At 43.7% G+C, this 25,408-nt stretch overlaps 1 protein-coding gene across 3 annotated transcripts in view; it reads right to left on the reverse strand.

Annotated features, from left to right (window-relative positions):
- Positions 1-25,408, reverse strand: part of LOC106569929 (collagen alpha-1(XIV) chain) — a 91,047-nt gene that overhangs the window by 40,788 nt on the left and 24,851 nt on the right. For all 3 annotated transcript variants that reach the window (XM_014141684.2, XM_014141686.2, XM_014141687.2), the window contains 12 exons: positions 24,489-24,637; positions 19,542-19,671; positions 14,979-15,118; positions 14,513-14,639; positions 13,990-14,129; positions 13,333-13,465; positions 12,908-12,976; positions 12,287-12,429; positions 9,681-9,810; positions 8,316-8,438; positions 6,867-7,016; positions 4,012-4,128 (listed from right to left, as the gene is read on the reverse strand). In XM_014141684.2, coding sequence (XP_013997159.2) covers positions 4,012-4,128; positions 6,867-7,016; positions 8,316-8,438; positions 9,681-9,810; positions 12,287-12,429; positions 12,908-12,976; positions 13,333-13,465; positions 13,990-14,129; positions 14,513-14,639; positions 14,979-15,118; positions 19,542-19,671; positions 24,489-24,637 — 1,551 coding nt within the window. The remainder of the gene's footprint in view (positions 1-4,011; positions 4,129-6,866; positions 7,017-8,315; positions 8,439-9,680; positions 9,811-12,286; positions 12,430-12,907; positions 12,977-13,332; positions 13,466-13,989; positions 14,130-14,512; positions 14,640-14,978; positions 15,119-19,541; positions 19,672-24,488; positions 24,638-25,408) is intronic.

Consider the following 25,408-nt stretch of genomic DNA (forward strand, 5'->3'; position numbering starts at 1 on the left):
AAAAAAAAATCTATTCATGTACATAAAAAAATTAAAACCTGTTTGCCCTTTGTCATTATGGGGTATTGTGTGTAAATCGATGAGATTTTGTATTTTATTTAATCCAGTTTAGAATAAGGCTGCAACGTAACAAAATGTGGAAAAAGAGAAGGGGTCTGAATACTTTCAGAATGCACTGTAGATAAAGGGCCTCACTGCCAAAATCCCGAAGTATCCCTTTAAGCATCAAGTAAATATCAATATCTGAGTGTGACACAAGTGAAGCATCTTCTGAATTGGAGGACTAGTATTATTACAGCCAGATGACAGATGATACCAGGGTACAGTTGGCATATTTTGTAATCACTGACAATGTAGCCGAGTAATACATAGAACTTGAAGGTGGGGAGATTCTGACAAAGTAACAGCCTCATTTCAAACACATCCTATAAAGTCATTTCCAATGACTACTGTGTCTAACATTGTATTAAGTCATTAAAAAGCACAGAGCTGAATATGCACACAGTATTAGCACCTATTGAACATGCTAAAGCTGTGTCTTAAACATGTATCAAGACCTGTGCCTCTTACACAAACTGTGGGGGTTATTCAAATATCTGGCAACCCAAGCGGTGGCCTTAATCTGAATAGAATCTCATTATTAGGTCTCCTGTATAGGTGGCGGGCTCATTTCTCACCCCATAATTTTTATTCTGGAACGTTCCCCTTAAGGCCTCAATTCAAGCCATTTTCCCACATACACCGAGGTGATATTTTCTTTGGGTAATTATATATTTATCTAGCCATCATAAATCCTAATTTGGGCCTAATGCCGGCTGATAGATCTAATATTTCAGGAGCTCCCAAAGGTAATGCTGTGAAATTGCAATATGCGAAACGCTACATGATAATAATGAAGTTTAGGTCTTAGTGTTAAACTTGATGAATTGCTTGCATTATTTCCCTATCTGACAGATTATACTCATATTTGGATCGACACAGCATTGATGTGACATTGACATTTTAAATGTTCTATAACTGAAATATTCCACCTGTTGCATAAATTCCGCTAAATGCTAACTGTACTGTATATTAGGAGAAATTGTTAATTGAATGTCATTAATTGGCTAGAATTATATTAATGCCAGGTTCTCATTAATTCAGGATTTATTTCGTATAATCCTATGGAAGGGCATACAATATGGACTCAGTGCAAATTTAGACCAATTTGAGGGCATTAAAACTTCTCATAAACTTTAAATATCTATTTAGGACTACGGCACTGACTGAGTAGCAAACTCTCACTTTGACACAGGTTTAATTTCACTTCCAAACACCCACCCACACTGACAGTTGGTTGGAAGTCTCACGTCTGTGAAGTGATAATTATGACTTAGAAGGTAAAAGGCACCTAGAATCTTTTCCTGAATATAATTGTTTTGCCTAATAATGTGCTGCTTCGATGCAAATTCAGTATCTAGTTAACTACAATCTGGAACAAAAGTGTCTGGAACTACCTGTCAGAGCACGTTGAACAAGAAACCCAATTGTTTTTCTTTCTCATCCTAACTTTTTCAAAAATGTGGTGCAATTACGGTCATCCGCATAACAAGTACAGTGCCTTGGGAAAGTGTTCAGACCCCTTGACATTTTCCACATTTGTTATGTAACAGCCTTATTCTAAAATTGATTAAATAAATAAAAAATCCTCAGCAATCTACACACAACACCCCATAATGACAAAGTGAAAACAGGTTTTAGAAATTTCTGGCAAATGTATTAAAACTAAACACAAAAATACCTTATTTACATACGTATTCAGACCCTTTGCTATGAGACTCGAAACTGAGCTCAGGTGCATCCTGTTTCCATTGATCATCCTTGAGATGTTTCTACAACATGATTGAAGTCCACCTGTGGTAAATTCAATTAATGGGACATGATTTGGAAAGGCACATACCTGTCTGTATAAGGTCCCACAGTTGACAGTGCATGTCAGAGCAAAAACCAAGTCATGAGTCAAAGGAAATGTCCGTAGAGCTCTGAGACAGGATTGTGTCGAGGCACAGATCTGGGAAAGGGTACAAAAAAAATGTCTGCAGCATTGAAGGTCCCCAAGAACACAGTGGCCTCCATCATTCTTAAATGGAAGAAGTTTGGAACCCCCAAGACTCTTTCTAGAGTTTGCCGCCTGGCTAAACTGAGCTATCAGGGGAGAAGGGCCTTGGTCAGGGAGGTGACCAAGAACCTGATGGTCACTCTGACAGAGCTCTAGAGTTCCTCTGTGGAGATGGGAGAACCTTCCAGAAGGTCAACCATCTCTGCAGCACTCCACCAATCAGGCCTTTATCGTAGAGTGGCCAGCCAAAAGCCACTCCTCAGTAAAAGGCACATGACAGCCCGCTTGGAGCTTGCCAAAAGGCACCTAAAGACTCTCAGACCATGAGAAACAAGAATCTCTGGTCTGATGAAACCAAGATTGAACTCTTTGGCCTGAATGCCAAAAGTCATGTCTGGAGGAAACCTGGCACCATCCCTACGGTAAAGCATGGTGGTGGCAGCATCATGCTGTGGGGATGTAAGCACACTGCCAAGACAACGCAGGAGTGGCTTCGGGACAAATCTCTGAATGTCCTTGAGTGGCCCAGCCAAAGCCCGGACCTGAACCCGATCTAACATCTCTGGAGAGACCTGAAAATAGCTGTGCAGCAACGCTCCCCATCCAATCTGTCAGAGCTTGAGAGGACCTACAGAGAAGAATGGGAAAAACTCCCCAAATACAGCTTGTAGCGTCATACTCAAGAAGACTCGAGGCTGTAACCACTGCCAAAGGTGCTTTAACAAAGTTCTGTGTAAAGGGTCTGAATACTTATGTAAATGTGATTTCAGTTTTTTATTTTTAATACATTTGCAAAAAATTCTAAAATACTGTTTCTGCTTCGTCATTATGGGGTATCGTGTGTAGATTAATGAGGGAAACAAACTATTTAAACAATTTTAGAAATAGGCTTTAAAATGTGAAAAAAATCAAAGGGTCTGAATAGTTTCGAATGTACTGTATATCTTGTCCCCACTTACACTTGGCTAGCCATCGTTCACTTTTTTAACTATAGGATATGTAAACGTCAAATCAGCTCACCTTTTAAAAAGCCTTGTAGGCCTACTGTACTGTATATGATTCTAAACCAAAACTCTAACCCCAAATACTAACCCCCTGTACCAAACCTGTACAGTCTGTCCTACTGATGTTATATCTTATGCTTTATACTGTATATAATATAGCATAATATAACATGGTATATCATAGCATTTGAATACTGTTACAAATGACTATCCCCCAGTTCCTTATTCAGTTCTGTTGGGATGTGTGAAATCTCTGTCAGGATTACAAGTGAATCCTCCTCCTGGCAGGATTCCGTGTCCCGACCGAGATTCCCTGCCAGGAGCATAATTCCTGACTGGGATCACATGTGGATTTTAGGGGGGAGCTGACAGTCTTATCCACATGGAGACGTGTGGCCGCATGCTAATCACCTCCTTCCACTAGAGTGGCTGTGTCAGTGTGTGGGAATACCAATGTGGATTTGGTTGCATATACTGTACTGTACAGTGTAACTCTGCACACAGCATTGTTAATGCTAAATTATAATTATTTAGCCTCTATGGCCTATTTATTGCCGTACCTCCCTACTCTTCTACATTTGCACACACTGTACATAGATTTTTCTATTGTGTTATTGACTGTACGTTTGTTTATGTGTAACTCTGTGTTGTTGTTTTTGTCGCACTGATTTGCTTTATCTTGGCCAGGTCGCAGTTGTAAATGAGAACTTGTTCTTAACTGGCCTACCTGGTTAAATAAAGGTGAAATTAAACATTTTAAATACTGTCAAGGAGAGGGTGTGGATATTTTCCTGCCACGACAAATTACTTGCTTTTAGTAATCTCAATACTGTAAACAAACTGTTGTTGGTTCAAAAGGCACAGGGCAAGTTGATAATAGTGTATGTTTGTGTGGTGCTCGGTACTCACTGAGCAGCGACTCGATGACCACACGGTACAGAGTGGCGTGGCGGTGGGCACCCCACTGGGCACACACGCTGGTCATCCTCACCTGGTAGGTGTTCAGATTGGTCACTCCAAGGTACACTGTGACAGAGAGAGACAGGCACATTATTACTGTAATAGATCCACCACATCCCACTTGAAACCATATCACTCCTCTGAAGGAGAAACATAGTGTGAGCATGGATGCCAGATCTGCCTCTGCTTGAGCCAACTCCTTTGTTGTTGTCCTGCATGTGGCAGATCCACCATATCATACTGGAACCCATTTCACAACGGGCCTAAGACTGAAAAGCATGTCTATGGATCAGTATCCAGTAGACTGTAATGCTGTACTGGAACATATTGGGTTGTATTTACATTTGAGTCATTTAGCAGACACTCTTATCCAGAGCGACTTACAGTTGTGAATGCATACATTTCACTTCATGCGTTGTTTTTTTTGTACTGGCCCCCCGTGGGAATCGAACCCACAACCCTGGCGTTGCACACACCATGCTGGCGTTGCACACACCATGCTGGCGCTGCAAACACCATGCTCTACCAACTGAGCCACAGGGAAGACTTGTAATCTTGTCATCATGACTTGACTTTAACCAGAGCAGTGACGGTAAAAACACCAGTGATAAAATGATACAGCACAAGCCCTGCATATCCTTAACAATTCTGAGCAGACATTTACCGTCAGGCGCTACATCTATCGCCACACAGCATATGTCTCCATTTGGGTAGGACTCTAAACATATGGAGTCTTGGCTTCCGTAACCCACGCATGTATTTTTCATTGCGTAAAAGTTATTTTGGGAGTTGAAATATGGTGCCGGTATCTTACTCCTAACGATCAACAGTACAAACCATTTATGCAAATATATGCATACATTTATTAATCTCATTATTGCGTGCTGCTATGGGTTTGAATATTTCAGTGGGACATACAGTACAGTTTCATTCCAAAACGCTACATATCCATTTTCAGAAATGTTAGTAAATTAGGTTATATTGTTTAAAGAAAATATGAAAAAGATTGGTATGTTTTTTCACTATCTAATCATGGCATGGAGTTGTTCAATGACAGACATGTATTCGTTTAAAATCTATCACTTGATGGTTTCATTTCAGAGAGACAAATAATAGTTTTTTTGCAAAATGCTATATATCCGCCTCACTCAGAGAAGTATGTAGTACAGCTATGTTTTACAGAGTCAAATGTAACAAATAACTACATTTTTAACAAAGAAATTTACAAATTATAAATTTGTGACATCAATATTTAAAATTTAAACTAATAATATAACTCAATACAGTAATATGAGATTTGTATATATAACATTTGCATTTCACATTGTTGTCATTTAACAGACGCTCTTATCGAGATCGACTTACAGTAAGTAAATGTATCTTACAAGCTAAGTGAGACAACCACGTATCACAGTCAAATATACAGGATACGAACATTCCATCCAGCTAAACAATGGATATATAGCATTTTGCCAAAAAAATAAACATTTTACTACACATCTAAAATATATGCATAAAAAATCTGAGAACAGTAATATTTTATACACATGAAAGTACCCATAAGCAATAATTTCAGAGGAAAAAACACAAATGTGAAAAATTGGTGGATATAGTGTTTTGGGGAGTTTGGAGTAAATTATGTCCATGTTTTGTACTGAGAGTCACAAAAACAAATTTACCCACAACTGTTTGGTAAATTATCTCATCTGCACATCTTGGAACATGCAAATTTCACAATGCATATGAATAAATTCATAATATTTAAGGTAGACTGTGTTACATACTACATAAAATATAGCCATTCATAAACTTTCACAACACAACTATATTTAAAAATAACAGTAAGACAAGGAGATCTTAAACATGACATTGAGCCATCCCCATTTTCTCTTATTATAGTGCCCTGTTCATTAACATGCTCACTGTATGTCAGTCAGGAATCAAACTCCACCCAAGAGACACCCCTATCCTGATGGCTATATTGCTATCTATGCCCTTCAAAATCACACGCTACCCAAGCGTGCTTTGCTTAATTATTATGCACAAGGTGATATCATAGTTTTAACGCAAACGAATGCGAGTCTCTAGTCTCCACTCCTCCCTACAATCTGATTATCTGGGAGCTGCCAGCTCTAATAAGACAATGATTTCTGTTACAGTGCTGAGTCGCTGACAGTGGTACTACATTAGGCACGCCTGCCGGGCCACTTGATATCATTGTGGCGTCTTCAGTCTCTGAATGGAGTGAAGCAGTGCTACTCAATAATTCACACTGACTCAGACAGTTCCAGTCAACCTACAGGGGCGGCAGGTGGCCTAGAGGTTAGGAGTTTTGGCCCAGTAACTGAAAGGTCGCTGGTTCGAATCCCTGAGCTAAATAGGTGAAAAATGTGTTGATGTGCCCTTAAGCAAGGCACTGAACCCTAATCACTCTGGGTAAATGTAGAGAGAGGTCTAACTCAACCTTACATTGGCATGGAAAGAAGATGATGACTAACGAATGTGGTATAATATCTAAAAATGCCTATATTTTATGTCAATTGTCTTGTTTCTGATGAGCGTCAATGTGACCAAAGATCTTGTAGTAAGTATTAAACTGTTTAGAATAAAGGTTTGTTATGTTCTGTAGGCACGAAGAGGATAAGTAAGTAATTATGCAGTTACAGTATACACAGTGTCCATTCTGGAGTCCCGTTCTACCTGGAGGCGCTGAGTTAAATAAGTTGAATAATCGATTCATTAACTGTTTATTATGCAAAGTATCCATTCTCAAGTCCCATTCTACCTGGGGCTAGTCTACTCACATGTCCTGGCCTTGCCGGTGAGGGTCTCGCTGGAGCCGGTAGCATAGGAGGCAATGACCCTGACGCCGTACTCAGTACCGCTCATCAGGTTCAGGATCAGCATGGTGTTCACGTCCTCACCCACAAAGGTCTCCAATGCAGGTCCCGGAGCTGTGGAGAAGAGAGGGTGTGTGTGTGTGTGTGTGTGTGTGTGTGTGTGTGTGTGTGTGTGTGTGTGTGTGTGAGAGAGAGAGAGAGAGAGAGACAGCTCACATTCACCACCACACATACTACAGCACACTGCTTGCAGAACTCGTAGGCTTCTCTCGTCTAAGGAGCATTTAAGACATTATTGATTTTTTTTCAGCTGTCCGTGATTGCTTGAATTTCATGAATACTACATCGTATTGAAGGGTGAAGTGGAGTTGAGTGTAGTGGCTTGTCAGTCAGAAAATAGCTTTAGACATAATTGTGTGGAAAGTTTTAAACATGTTTTGTGTCAATACGGTTTGCCCTCCTATCAATAGCATGATAGGTATTTCTCTGTTAATAAGAATTTTGTGCTTAGAAGGTGATGAATTGGACAGATCACATGTGAATAGGATCACAAGCGTAGGTGGCCTAGAAGATCATCCTTTGTAGTTAACACAATATATTGAATGAGGATTCATGCACTTTTCCACTGTGTGTGTGCAGTAGCAGTTGCAGTAGTATTAGTAATAGTAGTAGTAGTGATAGTAGTAGTAATAATAGTAGTACTAGTAGTAGTACTAGTAGTAATAGTAGTAGTAGTAGGAGTACTGATAGTAGTAGTAATATTAGTAATAGTAGTAGTAGTAGTAGTAGGAGTACTGATAGTAGTAGTAGTAATAGTAGTACTAGTAGTGATAGTAGCAGTAATAAAAGTAGTAGTAATACACTAATCATCGTAGTAGTAATATTAATAGTAGTAGTAATAGTAGTAATAGTAGTAGTAGTAGTAGTAGGAGTACCGATAGTAGCAGTAATAGTAGTACTAGTAGTAGCAGTGATAGTAGTAGTGATAGTAGTAGTAGTAATATACTAATAGTAGCAGTAGTAATAGTAGTACATTTACATTTTAGTCATTTAGCAGACGCTCTTATCCAGAGCGACTTACAGTAGTGAATGTATACATTTCATTTCATGCATTTAAAAAAAATAAAAATTGTACTGGCCCCCCGTGGGAATCATACCCACAACCCTGGCGTTGTACACACCATGCTGGCGTTGCAAACACCATGCTCTACCAACTAAGCCACAGGGAAGCTAGTAGTAGGAGTAGTAGTAGGAGTACTGATAGTAGTAGTAGTACTAGTATTGGTAGTGATAGTAGTAATAATAGTAGTAGAAGTAGTAGTAATATACTAATGGTAGTAGTAGTAATAATATTAGTAATAATAGCAATACTGTAGCAGTAGTAGTAATGTATTTGAATGTGCGTGTACATACCAGAGATGGGTTTGTAGACGACCCTATAGCCCATAGTGGGGGATGGGGGCGTGTCCCAGGTGATACGGAAGCGGTTGTACCATTCTTCCGACACTCTCAGGTTCCTAGGAGCAGACAGTGGCACTGCAGGATGAATGAAAGAGAGAGTGAAAGAAGAGATGGATAGATGGGAAATAAGTATGGAGACATGAGACAGATAGATATAGAGAGTTAAAGGGAAAAAGAACGAAAGAGACAGACAGACAGAAAGTTAGAGGGAGAGAGAGATAGAGGTATAGAGTGAGTGAGCGATGGACAGAGAGAGAGAGAGAACAGAACTCAATCAGTAATAAGGTACATTTTCATCAAGTACAGTTATGAATTGTAGATGAGAAACTCTGCGTACATATGAGTCACTCAGTGTCCTGTCCTAAAAAGACACACTGGGGAGTTCTTAAATTAAACACGATACATGTCTGATGGGCTTTAAGACGACTAACTTTGAGTCAGACTCACAGCGTTGGACTGAATTACAACTCTATTCAGTAGTTAGCATGACTTCTCCAGACCTGTACTTCTCCAGACCTTCTCCAGTAACTACTCATGTAAGCTTTTGAGGAAGATAAAGAATGAAAATGTGAATTCCATTCAAAAATGTTTGTTAATGATGTGGGTGCTTTCAGCTTCTGACAACCACCGGGGGCGGGCTGCTGGCCATGTTGACTCCAATGCTTCCCACAGTTGTGTCAAGTTGGCTGGATGTCCTTTGGGTGGTGGACCATTCTTGATACACACGGGAGACTGTTAAGCATTAAGAACCTTAGCAGCATTTAAGTTCTTGACACACTCAAACCGGTGCGCCTGGCACCTACTACCATACCCCGTTCAAAGACACATTTTTTGTCTTGCACATTCACCCTATGAATGGCACACATACACAACCCATGTCTCAGTTGTCTAAAGGCTTAAAAATCATTCTTTAACTTGTCTCTACATTGATTGAAGTGGATTTAACAGGTGACATCAATAAGGGGTCATAGCTTTCACCTGGATTAATTTGGTCAGTCCGTGTCATGGAAAGAGCAGGTGTTCTTAATGTTTTGTATACTCAGTGTGCAAAGAGCATGCAAAGCTGTCATCAAAGCAAAGGGTGGCTATTTTGAAGAATCTCAAATCTTTTGATTTGTATAACACTTATTTGGTTACTACATGATTCCATATGTGTTATTTAATAGTTTTGATGTCTTCACTATTATTCTACAATGTAGAAAATAGTAAAAATAAAGAAAAACCCTGGAATGAGTAGGTGTGTCCAAACTTTTGACTGGTACTGTATATCTTAGAGTCCGTGTCACCATGGCGAGAAGGTCATGCGGGCAGACTTACAGGTGCGTCCCATGCGGCTGACACCGGGGCCGTCTCCGTCGGCGTAGACCGGGGTGACCGTCACCTTGTACTCCATGTCAGACAGCAGTGGCTGCAGCAGGAGGCTGTTCTGACCACCTGGGACCATTTTCTAGAACACACACACACAGTTGCCAATCACAATATGAGGACGACAAGGTTCTGGTATTGTCTGGAGTGGAGGTCGGTGAAGAGACATGCTGGGTCGATGTGACTGGTGATTAAATGTACTGGGGTTGTATCAGAAGAACAGATACAGCTAGTAGGTAGCCTTGCACCAGACCTGTATGTGCGTCATTGCTTGGTCATTGTCATGCCAAGCAATGACCATAGGAGTTGGCAAGACAGACAAAAATATCTGGTATCAGGCTAGCTAATAGGAGCTCTATGATATTTGTTTTTATTGATAACAGAGAGATTGATCTGACTTCCGTTTTCACAGCTTTTACATTACATCATTTAGCAGACGCTCTTATCCAGAGCAACTAACAGGAGAAATTGGGTTAGTGCCTTGCTCAAATCGGCTCTGAACCAGTGATCTTTTGGTTACTGGCCCAACGCTCTTAACCGCTAGGCTACCTGCCGCCAAGCAAATCTTCATCTCCTTATGTTATGTGCAATAACGTGTGATAGTGCATGAATGAACATGCTGTACTGAAGAAAACCATTCAGCAAATGACTGAGTAAACTGAATGATTACAAGACACAGATGAAGGAAGTTATTACTGTATTCAGGAGAATCTCTAGTCTAGGGCATGAAGGGGAATGAATGACAGTGAATGACAAAGAAGAATACGTCCCAAAAATAGCTAAGAACATGTCAGGTCTGCACTTGAGCAGAAAACTAGATCTGAATCATACTGGCTCTGGTTGCGTGTGAATCTCTGTATGTACTGTGGCAGACGGCAGGGAGAGCTGAGGGGAGTGGTAATTGAGGAGAGATATCTTGCAGGTAGCTGGCTCCACCCCCAAGCCTTATATGGACTTCCTGCCCCAACGAGGAAAGGCTGTCGGTCGTTAAGCCAGGGAGTGCTTGGGGATAAAGGAGGAAGCAGCCTGCACAAAGGGGCAGAGGAGGTGAGAGAAACGAGAGGTATGAAGAGTGGGAGAAACGAGAGTAAAAGCTGTGTGATTGCCCGTTGTGACCTGGACTGTCGGATTACAAAAGTAAACATTTAAAAGTATGTTTTTTTTGTACTTTGCCCCCAATTTATGAACAAATGTAATTAATAATAGTCTATACCCCCATTTCAAATTCAATGTCTATCTAAACAATGATACCAGTACATTTAATTGGAAAAATAGTCAAACAAGGTACTTTTAAACTTTCAGGAGTTAGGCTATAGACGTTAATTGACTTATGTACCGCACAACGCATAACTCGACATGTGAACACTGTGAATTCGTAATGTAGGCTGCCTAATTTCAGAATCACCTAGAATGTCTGTCATTTCTGGACTGCAGCCACTCGTCCTCTTCCCTCTCTCTTCGTCTCTGTTTCTCTCTCATCCAGTCTCCATTCCTCCTCTCATTCCTGTTTGCATTCCGAGCGTGTGCGGTCTAGCCTCGCCTACATCCCAAAAAGTTCCAAAGCCGTGACAAGCGGCGTGTTTGACAAATCAATTTCAGGCCAACTTGATGAAAATAGCAGCTATCTTTTTCGAAGGGGAGGACCGCAGGACGGAGTGTGACCCAAGTAGCCAAGTCCCAGTGCCACCGTCGTTGCCTAAAAAAAATTATAACTTGGTCGCTCCCTCAAACTATTTATAATTTGTCCAGTTCAAACTAGTTGGGAATGAAGTATCTGTGAAGAATGCAAACTCTCAATCCCCTTGACTTTACTACAAAGTAGGGCTGTGGGTTCCACTCTACTGCTCTTATTGCTTGGCTGGCCTTCAATAACCTGTGTTTGGATGGGAGCTGTTCAGGCTGTGGTGCTGAAAGTTGCCAGTGAATTCAGAAATCAAATGCGAGGTTTCAGTGGCTTTTCCCAGTTTTCCTGTACTATAGCAGTGGACTAGGAATGAATTGGTGTTTTGTCATTGAAAGTCATGATTGCATTGTATAGTTATCTTTCAATGAGGCTGTAACATTGGTTTAGGATGCCGCATTACAAAACCAGCAAGGTTCATACAAGAGATAAGTACTACTTATCGACTACATTCCCACCACCAGTTTTCAAATACAAAGCGGACTATAACATTCTGATATCAATAGATAAGGAATCTGATTAAACACTATATCACTATGCATCTGGCACAAACGCTTAAAGACTACCATACAACCCCAATTTCTCCCATACATACATATCTAATCATTGGATGGTCACCAAGAGCAGTGCGTTCTCAAGAGACACTGGCTGAATGACTGGCGTCAATACAACGCTAATCCATTCAGACAATGTAAGCTTATCGCTAATGGGAGAGCAAGGGGCTGGTTTTATTGTAGTGGCCGTATAAGAGGGTCATACTAGGAAGCATGGGGGGGTCATACTCTGTTTATCTTAAATATGAATTAGAGCTAGGCTGTGGAGATATTGGGAATCATACTAATGGAGAAGAAAGGAATTCTTCTTGTTTGCGTCTTACCGTCTCCTCGGCACGATCTCCCCTGGCGGTGACATAGGCGACGCGGTACTGACGCACGTTGCGGTCCTGCAGCTCCCAGGACACCTCCATGCTGAAGGTGGTGTGATCGCTGAGCAGGAGGTTCCTCACACCCAGACGCACAACTGGGTGAAAGAGGGAGGGAGATAGGTGGAGGGAGGGAGGGAGGGAGAGAGGGTACAGGAGGTTGGAGGAAGGTAGAAAAAGAGGGTAGTGAGGGAGAGGTGGAGGGAGGGGGAGGTTGAAAAAGGATGAGTTGAGAAAGGGAGGTGGAAAATGGGGCGAGGAGAGAGACACCAGGTGGCTTTACTATGCAGACGGTGTGGGTGGATGCATACATTTGAATAAACACAATATCATTAGACTAATGATGCAACAGTGCAGAAAGAGACGGCAAACAAAACACAGAGATCCTGGTGAGATCATAGCAACATATTATTGATGAGGTGAGTTGCAATTTTAAACCAAGTGAAAAGCACTATTTAAATGCAATCCCTTATCATTACCATCACTATTATAATCAACAGGACTAGTTGGGGGAAAATACTATTAAAAGCTCCCACAAAAATCTCTTTATAAAAATCTTTACAGTACAAGACCGACCTGCTGTGGTGGTAGCTTTTGTGGAAGTTGTGGTAGTAGTAGCTTTTGTGGTAGTCGTTGTTCTTGCCACTGAAAAACAGACAAAATGGTCAGATCAATTAAGTAAATGTGTATATTGAGCCTTCAAAAGAAGAATAAGAGGGGAGTCTATAGTTTAGACTGTTTAATAACAATGTTTCAGCACCAAGGTCTTTCTCAAGACCAGTCTCACATACAAGACATGGGTATGTATCTATAAGCTGTGTGTGGTGGACATGCACGATTCTAACAAATGCATTGAAATTCACAAAGTGCTTAATCGTAACCCGCCTCAAAGCCCCCAAAGAGCAAGCAGTAGCACAGTGGCAACACTAAATCAATACAATAATCAATACAATCCCCAATGTTCAATTAACCCTGATTGGAGTGGAGTTTTCTTTAATTACCTGTTGACTCTGTGAGGGTCACGGCGTTGCTTTCTTCCTCGTTTCTGAAGACAGCAATCAGAGAGACCTCGTACTCAGTGATGGGCCTCAGTCCAGTCAGCAGGTGGCTATTCATTTTACCATTCACTAGCATCTTCACCATAGAGGGAGGGAGGGAGGGGAATGTAGAGAGAAGTTGAGTCAACGTTAGATATTTATGCTGCTACCAAATGCACTTACGGACCGGAATTCTACAGTTACCAAAAGGGCTTCAAAATAACACTTCAAAACACATACTGTAGAAGGTAAGTAAGCAATCCATATCTGTATCTAGCATGACTGGCTTTGTGTCAATATTCAATGAGTGCCTGATAGATGGTCAATCTTTAACTGCTCAGGGATGTGATAGAAAGTAGGCCAAGCATTGTGGGAGGTGAGTTGTACAACTTCCAATACAGCAAGCATAACCTGAGAGAAATCACGTAGCTGAAAACCTTCTAGCAGAGACAATTCAATTGCAGTCATAGATTCTTTAGCTGATGTGAGACACCAAAATGAAACATAATTGCAGTAACAGACAGAAAGAGAACTGTGCATCCATTCAACCAGCCAGCCAGTCAGTCAGTCAGCCAGCCAGTCAGTCAGTCAGCCAGCTAGATAAGACAGCCAGACACAGACCTTTTTAGTGTCTCCTCCTCTGATGGGGGTCCATGTGAGTCTGTAAAGGACCACGTCTTGGGCTGAGTGTTCCCAGGTGACCTTGAAGCTCTCTGTGGAGACTTCACTGCTCCTCAGGTTCAGAGGCTCCGGGACCCTTTCTGGTTTAGACACAACGGGTAAAGAAGCCTCAAAATAATGGAAGGAGTTCCACATCATTTTGGCATCCCACATATGAGTGATCATATTCACAGTCAGCACTCTCTATTAGATAGACTTTATCACATGTAAGAAAGTGTTCATGACTTACATCAGTGTTTCCTCTTCAAATGCAGCTAAATAATTTGGTAGCACTTTCCAGAGAAATAGAATGCCCATCCACCAAGGGACGTTGAATTGAATGGGAACGTCCGTTTTAGTAATTATATTTCTATGGCACCTTCTACAAGCCACAGCATTTATGGCCTTTTTTGTATCATAAAGGCTGTTGTTGAAAGCCAAGAGCTGCCAATAGCATTGCTTATACAGGTAGAGGCAGTCTTACTAGTGGTGAAGCTGTCAGTCAAGGGCTCTGCCTGGCCCTCGTCATAGATAGCAAAGATGGCCACCGTGTACTCGGTCAATGACGTCAGGTTCCTTAGCAACAGGGTGCTGATGCGGCCAACGTCCATCTACGGCCACCGAAGAGAGAGGTCAGGGTTAACGGTCAGTGTGAGTCCCTCTATGTGACAATAAAACATATATACTGTATATAAATATATTTATTTATTTTATTTATCTCATCTCATAAAGGTGGTATCCTTCCAGGGATGCCTACTTTTAAATACATCAGGCAGAACCATATATCAGATTATATATCACATTCTATAAGGTTTATATGCTAGCAAGATGCTAACTGTCTTTGGAAAGTTATTTCTTTAGGGGGAAAGTCTGCGACATTAACATTAACACAATCTATTCATGGGCTTAAAGTCCAGCTACATTGTTGGCAAAGTGCCGTGAGCACTCACCTCATTGGTCTGCACTCCATTGGTCTTGACATACATGATGCGGTAACCGTTGGCCTTCTTGGACGTCGCCTCCCAGGTGAGTCTGGCCGAGCTGTGGTCGACGTTGGAGAAGCGCAGGTTCCGCGCCGGGGTCAGGGGTACTGGGAGAAGAGGGGGGCAGAGAACAGGAACACGGCTCACAGGTCAACCCTAATACGGTTCCAATTAAACGCAAGAACCTGAGTCACCCTCCCGCCGGTGCATGACGTGACTCTTTTTGTTTGAGAGTTCCTCTCTGAGGAACAAAAGGGCAGAAGAATGGCCTTTTGCGCACAAAACACATTATCTGGCAAAGTTAAAATTTAACAAGGAGCTTTACTTTAGGTAGGGCTAGAAGTCCTGCTTAGAATTACTCCCTGGATTTTCTTGCTGCGCTTCATTCACCTCAATTTAAATCAGGGTCAGCATTTAGTTTTAGACGCAGGGAGCATGAAAAGGATGCAGTGAAGGTGAACTGGGTTCATGAGGGAATTGGAAATGAAGTTGGAGAGAAAGGTTTTAAAGTTTGGCAAGGATCTACACTACCATTCAAAAGTTTGGGGACACTTACAAATATCCTTGTTTTTGAAAGAAAAGCAAAAAAAAATAGTCCATGAAAATAACATCCTAGAAGGCCAGCATCCCGGAGTCACCTCTTCACTGTTGACGTTGAGACTTGTGTTTTGCGGGTACTATTTAATGATGCTGCCAGTTGAGGACAAGTGAGACGTCTGTTTCTCAAACTAGACACTCTAATGTACTTGTCCTCTTGCTAAGTTGTGCCCCGGGGCCTCCCACTCCTCTTTCTATTCTGGTTAGAGACAGTTTGCGCTGTTCTGTGAAGGGAGTAGTACACATCGTTGTACGAGATCTTCAGATTCTTGGCAATTTCTCACATGGAATAGCCTTCATTTCTCAGAACAAGAATAGACTGACGAGTTTCAGAAGAAAGTTCTTTGTTTCTGGCCATTTTGAGCCTGTAATTGAACCCACAAATGCTGATGCTCCAGATACTCAACTAGTTTAAAGAAGGCCAGTTTTATTGCTTCTTTAATCAGAACAACAGTTTTCAGCTGTGCTAACATAATTGCAAAAGGGTTTTCTAATGATCAATTAGCCTTTTAAAATGATAATCTTGGATTAGCTAACACAACGTGCCATTGGAACACAGGAGTGATGGTTGCTGATAATGGGCCTCTGTACGCCTATGTAGATATTCCATAAAGAATCTGCCGTTTCCAGCTACAATAGTCATTTACAACATTAACAATGTCTACACTGTATTTCTGATCAATTTGATGTTATTTTAATGGACAAAAAATGTGCTTTTCTTTCAAAAAACAGGAGATTTCTAAGTGACCCCAAACTTTTGAACGGTAGTGTATTCCAACGCAGTTTGCATACAGGAAGAGCAGATCAGTGGAGGATGCAGTCCTGACGTTGTTGCACAGTGCCATGACACACCTGGTGAGGGCTCACTCTTATGTGTGCATCCTTTTCCTAGACTTCTACTCTGCTTTTAACTGCATGCAGCCTCACCTTCTCTCCTACCTATAGATTGAACCCAGCATTACCTTGTGGGTGCTGGACTTCCTGCTGAACAGGGGGCAGTATGCCAAGTTCAACAACACAACATCCCTTCCTCTGTGTTCATCTACCAGTTCCAACCAAAGGAACTAGCATCTCCCCAGTCTTATTCTCCATATACACCAATGACCTGAGTGTCTCCGACGGAGACTGCTTGGCAGTGAAATATGTAGGCGACAGCGCCCTTGTCGACCGCTCAGATGACTGCATTTCCCAACAGAAGTAAACAGGGTTCATGACTGGTGCAATAACAACTACCTCACAATCAACATCAACAAAACAAAATAAGTGCTCATTGATTCCAGGAGGAAGGCAGACCCAGTGAGCCACCTAGTCCTGGGTGGTAAACAGGTAGAGAGAGTGGGGAGTTTACCTGGCCACTGGCACAGACGTCAGTTCAGCTTCAAGTTTTGATGTACATTTGGTTGAATTGTGAGAATTCAACGTCAAATCGATAACAAGTTTCACCATGTCATTGGATTTAGGTTAAAAGTAGTGTGAAAATATGGGTGCACAATTTCTACTTAAAATATCAAAGGGACGCAATAGGCACTCATTTCGTGGAACGACACGTACAGTTGAAGTCAGAATTTTACATACACCTTAGCCAAATACATTTAAACTCAGTTTTTCACAATTCCTGACATTTAATCCGAGTAAAAATTCCCTGTCTTAGGTCAGTTAGGATCACCACTTTATTTTAGGAATGTGAAATGTCAGAATAATAGTACAGAGAATGATTTATTTCAGCTTTTATTTCTTTCATCACATTCCCAGTGGGTCAGAAGTTGACATACACTCAATTAGTATTTGGTAGCATTGCCTTTAAATTGTTTAACTTGGCTCAAACGTTTTGGGTAGCCTTCCACAAGCTTCCCACAATAATTGGGTGAATTTTGAGCCATTCCTCCTGACAGAGCTGGTGTAACTGAGTCACCTTTGATAGGCCTTCTTCGCTCGCACACACTTTTCAGTTTTGCCCACAAATGTTCTATGGGATTGAGGTCAGGGCTTTGTGATGGCCACTCTAATACCTTGACTTTGTTGTCCTTAAGCCATTTTGCCACAACTTTGGAAGTATGCTTGGGGTCATTGTCCATTTGGAAGACCCATTTGCGACCAAGCTTTAACTTCCTGACTGATGTCTTGAGATGTTGCTTCAATATAACCACATAATTTTCCTGCCTCATGATGCCATCTATTTTGTGAAGTGCACCAGTCCCTCCTGCAGCAAAGAACCCCCACAACATGATGCTGCCACCCCCGTGCTTCACGGTTGGGATAGTGTTCTTCGGCTTGCAAGCCTCCCCTGTCACAGGAATGATGCTGGAGAGACGAAGCAAGTACGGGGAGTAAAACATTTAATATAGAAGGGACATGGAATGAGACAGTAACAGTGTCACCAAACAGATAACACAGACAAAAAAACAATCAATGCAGCAGCGGGGAACAGACCAAGGCAACTGACAAATATAGAGGAGGAAATAAACAGATGATGGGTGAGTCCAATATCGCTGATGCGCGTGACGAGGGAAGGCAGGTGTGCATAGTAGATGATATGAGTGAGTGATGCAGGGCAGCCTGGCGCCCTCAAGCGCCAGGGGGGAGGTAAGAGCGGGAGCAGCCGTGACATCCCCCTTTTTCCTCCAAACATAACGATGGTCATTATGGGCAAACAGTTCTATTTTTGTTTCATCAGACCAGAGGACATTTCTCCAAAAAGTACGATCTTTGTCCCCATGTGCAGTTGCAAACCGTAGTCTGGCTTTTTTATGGCGGTTTTGGAGCAGTGACTTCTTCCTTGCTGAGTGGCCTTTCAGGTTATGTCGATATAGGACTAGTTTTACTGTGGATATAGATACTTTTGTACCTGTTTCCTCCAGCATCTTCACAAGGTCCTGCTGTTGTTCTGGGATTGATTTGCACTTTTCGCACCAAAGTACATTCATCTCTAGGAGACAGAACGCGTCTCCTTCCTGAGCGGTATGACGGCTGCGTGGTCCCATGGTGATTATACTTGCGTACTATTGTTTGTACAGATGAACATGGTACCTTCAGGCGTTTGGAAATTGCTCCCATGGATGAACCAGACTTGTGGAGGTCTACAATTATTTCTCTGAGGTCTTGGCTGATTTCTTTTGATTGTCCCACGATGTCAAGCAAAGAGGCACTGAGTTTGAAGGTAGGCCTTGAAATACATCCACATGTACACCTCCAATTGATTCAAATGATGTCAATTACCCACTGGAATTGTGATACAATGAATTATAAGTGAAATAATCTGTCTGTAAATAATTGTTGGAAAAATGACTTGTGTCATGCACAAATTAGATGTCCTAACCGACTTGCCAAAACTATAGTTTGTTAACAAGAAATTTGTAGAGTGGTTGAAAAACGAGTTTTAATGACTCCAACCTAAGTGTATGTAAACTTCCGACTTCAACTGTATATCTACAGTACATGTCGTGACACCTCCCTTATGAACGTTCAAAGAAAGATAATAACACATGAATTAGTGGTGACTGACAGATTGTCAACTTCAACACTAACATGATGCCCCCAAATAGCTCTGAAATGTCAAATTAGCACAAACACCATTGTTTTGGCAGCCTGTTTGTTCGGTCTTGTTCTAAAGCTTGCCAGGGCTTGATTTCACTCATTCAAGATACAGGCAGAAGTATGCAAATTCACTAGGCCTGATGGCTAACCAAACATCTAAACACCTACAGTAAATATCTCATGCTCAGCCGGTAGATATCCATCTCATGTTCTGATAGAGATTTACATTTATTACGACAGCTTTATCTACTCATGTTGTTACAAGCGCCACACCTGCTTTCTTACGGGTAGCTCAGTGTTTCTGGAATTCTCATATGTGTGTGTGTGCTTGCTTATGCATGTGTGTGTGAATCTGTGCGTGCACGTGCATGAGTACGAGTGTATGAGGCGGTTACTCACGCGTGGTCTCCTGACTGGTCATAGGGTCACTGGCCTCCTCTCCGTACATGGCGTATACGGTCACTGTGTACTCTGTGTCTGGGGTCAGGTTCTCCAGTTCCACTTCGTTCACCGTCTCAGCCACTTTCACCTGTACAAACAGTCATCAGAGACCTTAGACGAGGTGACAGACAGGTACACAGAGAGGTTGGCAAAGGAGAAAGATATATACAGGGGGTTGATAGAGACAGAATCAAGCATCAAACAGACGAGGGCAAGGTGGTCAGACAGTCAGATAAAGTGGCAGCGAGCCAGCCAGCCAGACGTTATACATAAGACTGTGAAATAACTGCCTTTCCTGCCTTTTAGAGAATGGAGCATTCTGCCCTAGAATTCCTTTTGTTTTATGCTAATCTAGCTAGAGGCTGCAGCATTTAACTAAACAACCGAGATATGCACTTAAAACCTGTCTGAATCGATCGACAACAGCCAGTGTAACTTTATTTGAAAAAGGATTCAAGTGTTATGCCCCAACAGGCTGAGCAAGTGAAACTGTGAACCTGAACTGATGACTGTCTGGAGAGTGTTATTTTTTAATGAGCACTAACAGGATGGGTGGAATTTGTTGGGTGGAGGAACTTCTCTCTCCCTCTCGATCTCCCCTCCCCCCTTTCCATTGCACTACTTAGAGCAGTGGTCACCAACCGGTCGATCTCCAAGCCATTCCTAGTCGATCACCAAACATTTCTGTAAAAAAACAACAACGATAAAGCCTTGCGTTCCTGTTTTCTTTCTTTGTTTCGTGCTGTTGGTGGTAGGTCCACTTGATTCAGCAGCCCTAGAGAGAGGAAGGTTATGAACCATTTCATGTGTCTGAAGGTAGAATTCCGCCTACCTGGCAGGCCCAGAGACTAAATCAAGTGCACCTATAGGCCTACATCTGGCAAATCAGATAGCTCAGATCACCGTGTCTGCACAGTTTCCTCGCACCATAGACTGTAAAAAGAAGCATCGAACGCACAGCGAAGTTGATCATGTGAGATTTTTAAATCATAACTAGAGACTCAACAAATACAGCAAAGAGCTGCTGTTTTTATGACTAAGTTCATGATTAAGTTGGTATTCAGCTGTCACGACTTCCGCCGAAGTCCATTTGTTTTGTCTTTGTCTTACACACCTGGTTTCAATCCCCCAATTACCGGTTCATTATTTAACCCTCTGTTCCCCCATGTTTGTTTTTGAGTGATTGTTTCTATGTAGGTAGGTCCGTTATTGTGGGCTCTGTTTTTGTATTGCATTTATTATATGTTGAGTAAAATATGTTTATTTACTCTTATCTGCTGTCCTGCGCCAGACTCCTATACACCAGCTACACAAAGACTTCCTGACAGAATCACTGACCCGAAAGAATGGAGTCAGCAGGAGCAGACGACCTCCCTTCAGAGATAGAGGAGCGCGTCCAGCAGCACGCGACCATATTGCAACATCTGGGCACCGCCATGGATCGCGTGCTGCAGAAGATGGATCGTTGGGAGAGACGAGATCGTCCAGCGCCTCCACCAGCCCCACTACAGCAGGTCCCACTGTCCACCCCTCCTTCCCCCAGTTCCAGCGGGATCCGGCCTGCGCTCCCGAGGGAGTATGATGGGACGGCTGCCGGATACAAGGGGTTCCTACTCCAGCTTGAGCTCTACCTGGCGACCGTCCACCCTGCTCCTTCGGGATGTGAGAGCGTGTCTGCCCTCGTCTCCTGCCTCTCAGGCAAAGCCCTGGAGTGGGCCAACGCCGTATGGAGTGAGAGAGACGCGGCGTTGGACCATTACGTATAGTTCACCCGCCGCTTTCGGGCATTGTTCGACCACCTGCCTGAGGGTGGTGAACGTCTGTTCCACCTAAGGCAGGGGACGAGGAGCGCACAGGATTTTGCATTGGACTTCCGGACCCTGGCTGCCAGTGCGGGATGGAACGACAGGGCCCTGATCGATCACTACCGGTGCAGTCTACGTGAGGACGTCCATCGGGAGTTGGACTGCCGAGACACTACCCACACATTGGACCAGCTGGTGGACATGTCCATCCGGCTGGACAACCTGCTGACTGCCCGCGGACGTCCGGATCGGGGCCTGTCAGTTCCATCCCCCAGTACCTCCGCTCCGACGCCCATGGAGCTGGGAGGTGCTGCACTTAGGGCGACCGGAGGAGGGGCCATTCGCTGCACCATCTGTGGCCGCAGAGGGCACACTGCTGGTCGGTGCTGGGGGGGTTCCTCAGGAAGTCGAGGCAGCAGGCAGGGCACTATCGTGTCACCCCAGGTGAGTCGGCACCAGGCTCACCCAGAGCCCCCTGTTGCTCACATGTATGTGTTTATTTCATTTCCTGAGTTTTCCCCGCATTCCCAGCATAAGGCGCTCATAGATTCAGGCGCAGCTGGGAATTTTATTGACCGTTCATTTGCCCTTAGTTTAGGGATCCCCCTTGTTCCTGTGGACATGCCCTTCCCTGTGCACGCCCTAGATAGTCGACCATTAGGGTCAGGGCTAATTAGGGAGGCCACCACTCCACTAGACATGGTTACGCAGGAGGGTCATAAGGAGAGAATCAGTCTCTTCCTTATTGATTCTCCTGCGTTTCCTGTGGTGCTGGGCCTACCCTGGTTGGCCTGTCACAACCCCACTATTTCGTGGCAACAGAGGGCTCTCAAGGGGTGGTCACGAGAGTGCTCAGGGAGGTGTGTGGGGGTTTCCATCGGTGCGACAACAGTGGAAAGTCCAGACCAGGTCTCCACCGTGCGCATCCCACAGAGGACACAGAGGAGCGGTCCATGAATCACACTCCCATACTTCCGGCCTCTTGCCTGGTGGCACCGGTGGACATAGAGCAGGCGTTACGCACAGAACCCACTCCCCCCGTGTCCAGCTGGGCGCCTGTGCGTTCCGTCTGCTGTCCGTGACCGTTTGATCTATTGGGCCCATATGTCACCCTCCTCTGGTCATCCGGGCATCGGTCAGACGGTGCGTTGCCTTAGTGGGAAGTACTGGTGGTCCACCTTGGCCAAGGATGTGAGGGTTTATGTTTTCTCCTGCTCGGTGTGCGCCCAGTGTAAGGCTCCTACCCATTCCACAACGGCCGTGGTCGCACCTGTCGGTGGACTTCCTGACAGATCTTCCTCCATCACAGGGCAACACCACGATCCTGGTCGTTGTGGATCGGTTTTCTAAGTCCTGCCGTCTCCTCCCTTTGGCCGGTCTCCCTACGGCCCTACAGACTGCAGAGGCCCTGTTCACTCACGTCTTCCGGCACTACGGGGTGCCTGAGGATATAGTCTCTGATCGGGGTCCCCAATTCACGTCCAGGGTCTGGAGAGCGTTCATGGAACGTCTGGGGGTTTCGGTCTGCCTCACCTCAGGTTTTCACCCCGAGGGTAACGGGCAGGTGGAGAGAGTAAATCAGGATGTGGGTAGGTTTCTGCGGTCATATTGCCAGGACCGGCCGGGGGAGTGGGCGGCGTTCATCCCCTGGGCAGAGATGGCTCAAAACTCACTCCTCCACTAACCTCTCTCCTTTCCAGTGCGTACTGGGGTATCAGCCGGTTCTGGCACCGTGGCATCAGAGCCAGATCGAAGCTCCTGCGGTGGATGAATGGTTTAAGCGCTCAGAGGAGACCTGGGACGCCACCCATGTGCACCTGCAACGGGCCGTGAGGCGGCAGAAGGCGAGCGCCGACCGCCACCGCAGTGAGGCCCCGGGGGACCGGGTCTGGCTCTCGACCCGAAACCTGCCCCTCCGCCTGCCCTGTCGGAAGCTGGGTCCGCGGTTTGTGGGGCCATTTAAAGTCCTGAGGAGACTGAACGAGGTAAGCTACAGGTTACAGCTTCCCCCAGATTATCGCATTAACCCCTCTGTTTTTGTATTGCATTTATTATATGTTGAGTAAAATACGTTTATTTACTCTTATCTGCAGTCCTGAGCCTGACTCCTATACACCAGCTACACATAGACCGCCTGACATCAGCACTGTCAACACTTTGTTAAACATAAAATGCATGCTCGCTACTTCCACTCACGCTACAACCAGCACTGCAGCAGCAATCAATAAGTACAACAAGGTGTTTCCATAAACTTGCGCTGTTATTATTAGCGGCTTGTGTATTTTTCCATATCGAGGAATATTTCACTTCTCTGGTCATAGGAGAAACACCATGAATTGGTGCAGGAGGCAGAAATAATGCAGTGCGACTTAAGTTTGGCCATCAGGAAGACTGTGTCCTCTTTTTTCTCAGCGGAGGGAGTGAGGAGGGATGGTGAGTCGGGTGATAGGCAGCCTCACCGCTGCTCCCTCCCCTCAGAATGACCATCAGATGCAGGCCATCAGTCCAGTAAATAAAAAAAACACATTATTATGCTCACTAAGCTGTGCCTCACAAGTAATACAACACATTATCTATTACCAGTGTGATCATATACCTACAATTTATTTTAGATAATTTCAAAATGTCTGAGAAGAACAACATTGGCAGGGCAATTCAAGTGTAGCCAATATGCAGTGATAATGTATTGGGCCTATAGTCTACTGCACAAACCTCATTCCTACAAAACTGTTTTTAGTTGGTTAATGTTGCATAGGGTTACGTTTTTTAAGTCATGTAAAAAAAGAAATTGGAGCGGTAAATCTCAGCTTGCATTTTGACTCAGAAAAGGTTGGTGACCACTGAGTTAGTGTATTCTAAATATTTCCTTGCTTTGAGTCTAAATTCCCTCTCTTACTACTTCTTTACTTTCCTCTGTATTTAAATGTAACCACTCCATTTCTTACATCCTCTTCTCTCTCCCTCTCCATCTGTCTTCTTTCCTTTTCTTTCTGACAGTCTTTTCTCCTCCCCTCTGTCATTATTTTACCATCTCATTCCTCTTCTCTCTCATTTTCTCATCCTCCTTTCTCTATCCTCCCTCCTGTCTCCTTTTTTTCACCTCCTTCTCATCGTCGGCGTCGTCTCCCTCGGTCAGCGGGGCATAGAGGATCATGTAGCCAGAAGCCCCCTCTGCAACCCTCCAGCGGGCCCTCATGGTGTTGTGGGTGATGTCAAACAGCTCCAGGTTGTTCACCATGGGCAGGGCCACTGTAACACACAAGGGTCACATAGGTCATACATGGGTCACACCATAGAATTACTAGAACAGGCAACAACATTCAAGTCAATGTTCAGGATTACAATTCCATATCAGTCAAATTGAGTGTACCCTTGAGGGTGCAGTCAAATTGCTGAGGTCAGAGGGGCTTTAGCCTGTTCTAGTAATTTTATTTCTATCGGTCACACAGAGGTCACACACAATTCACGCACGGTTAAGACTAGGACATGACTTAGACCAGTAGACCAGGGTTAGCTAAACCATCCTCATGGATGAATCACATTTTATTCATCACCTGCTTTGTAAACAACAGGTGCAGACTAACAATGAAATGTTTATCTACTGCATATGCAGGTTTTTGCTCCAGCCCTGTTCTGTCTAATCAGTGGTTAGAGGTAGGGAGGAGGTTAGGACACAGTTAGCAGTCCATTTTCGCTCTTCACATCCCAGCAGCAGCTGGGCCAGGTGCTTGGAGTGCCGGTAGGGAGTGATTGCTCACAGGTGGGAGTGATTACCTAGCTGAGATGCTGATTGGGAGTGGCCTCCTGACCAGGCAGGGTTTTACCACTTGTGTCTGAATCCTTTTCCTGAGTTTGGCATGCTTTTTTGTTTGTCCTTTTGTATACTATTTTCTTTGTCACCATTTGAACCTAATAACCTGCAGGGCTGGCCGACTACAGAGTCCCAACTGAGCTCTCTCTGGACCCTGGTGAGTAGACTATGCTGTCTCCACTAGGAACAAAGACATACAACACCCTGTT

Source organism: Salmo salar, chromosome ssa14 (assembly GCF_905237065.1).
Source record: "Salmo salar chromosome ssa14, Ssal_v3.1, whole genome shotgun sequence".
Taxonomy (NCBI): domain Eukaryota; kingdom Metazoa; phylum Chordata; class Actinopteri; order Salmoniformes; family Salmonidae; genus Salmo; species Salmo salar.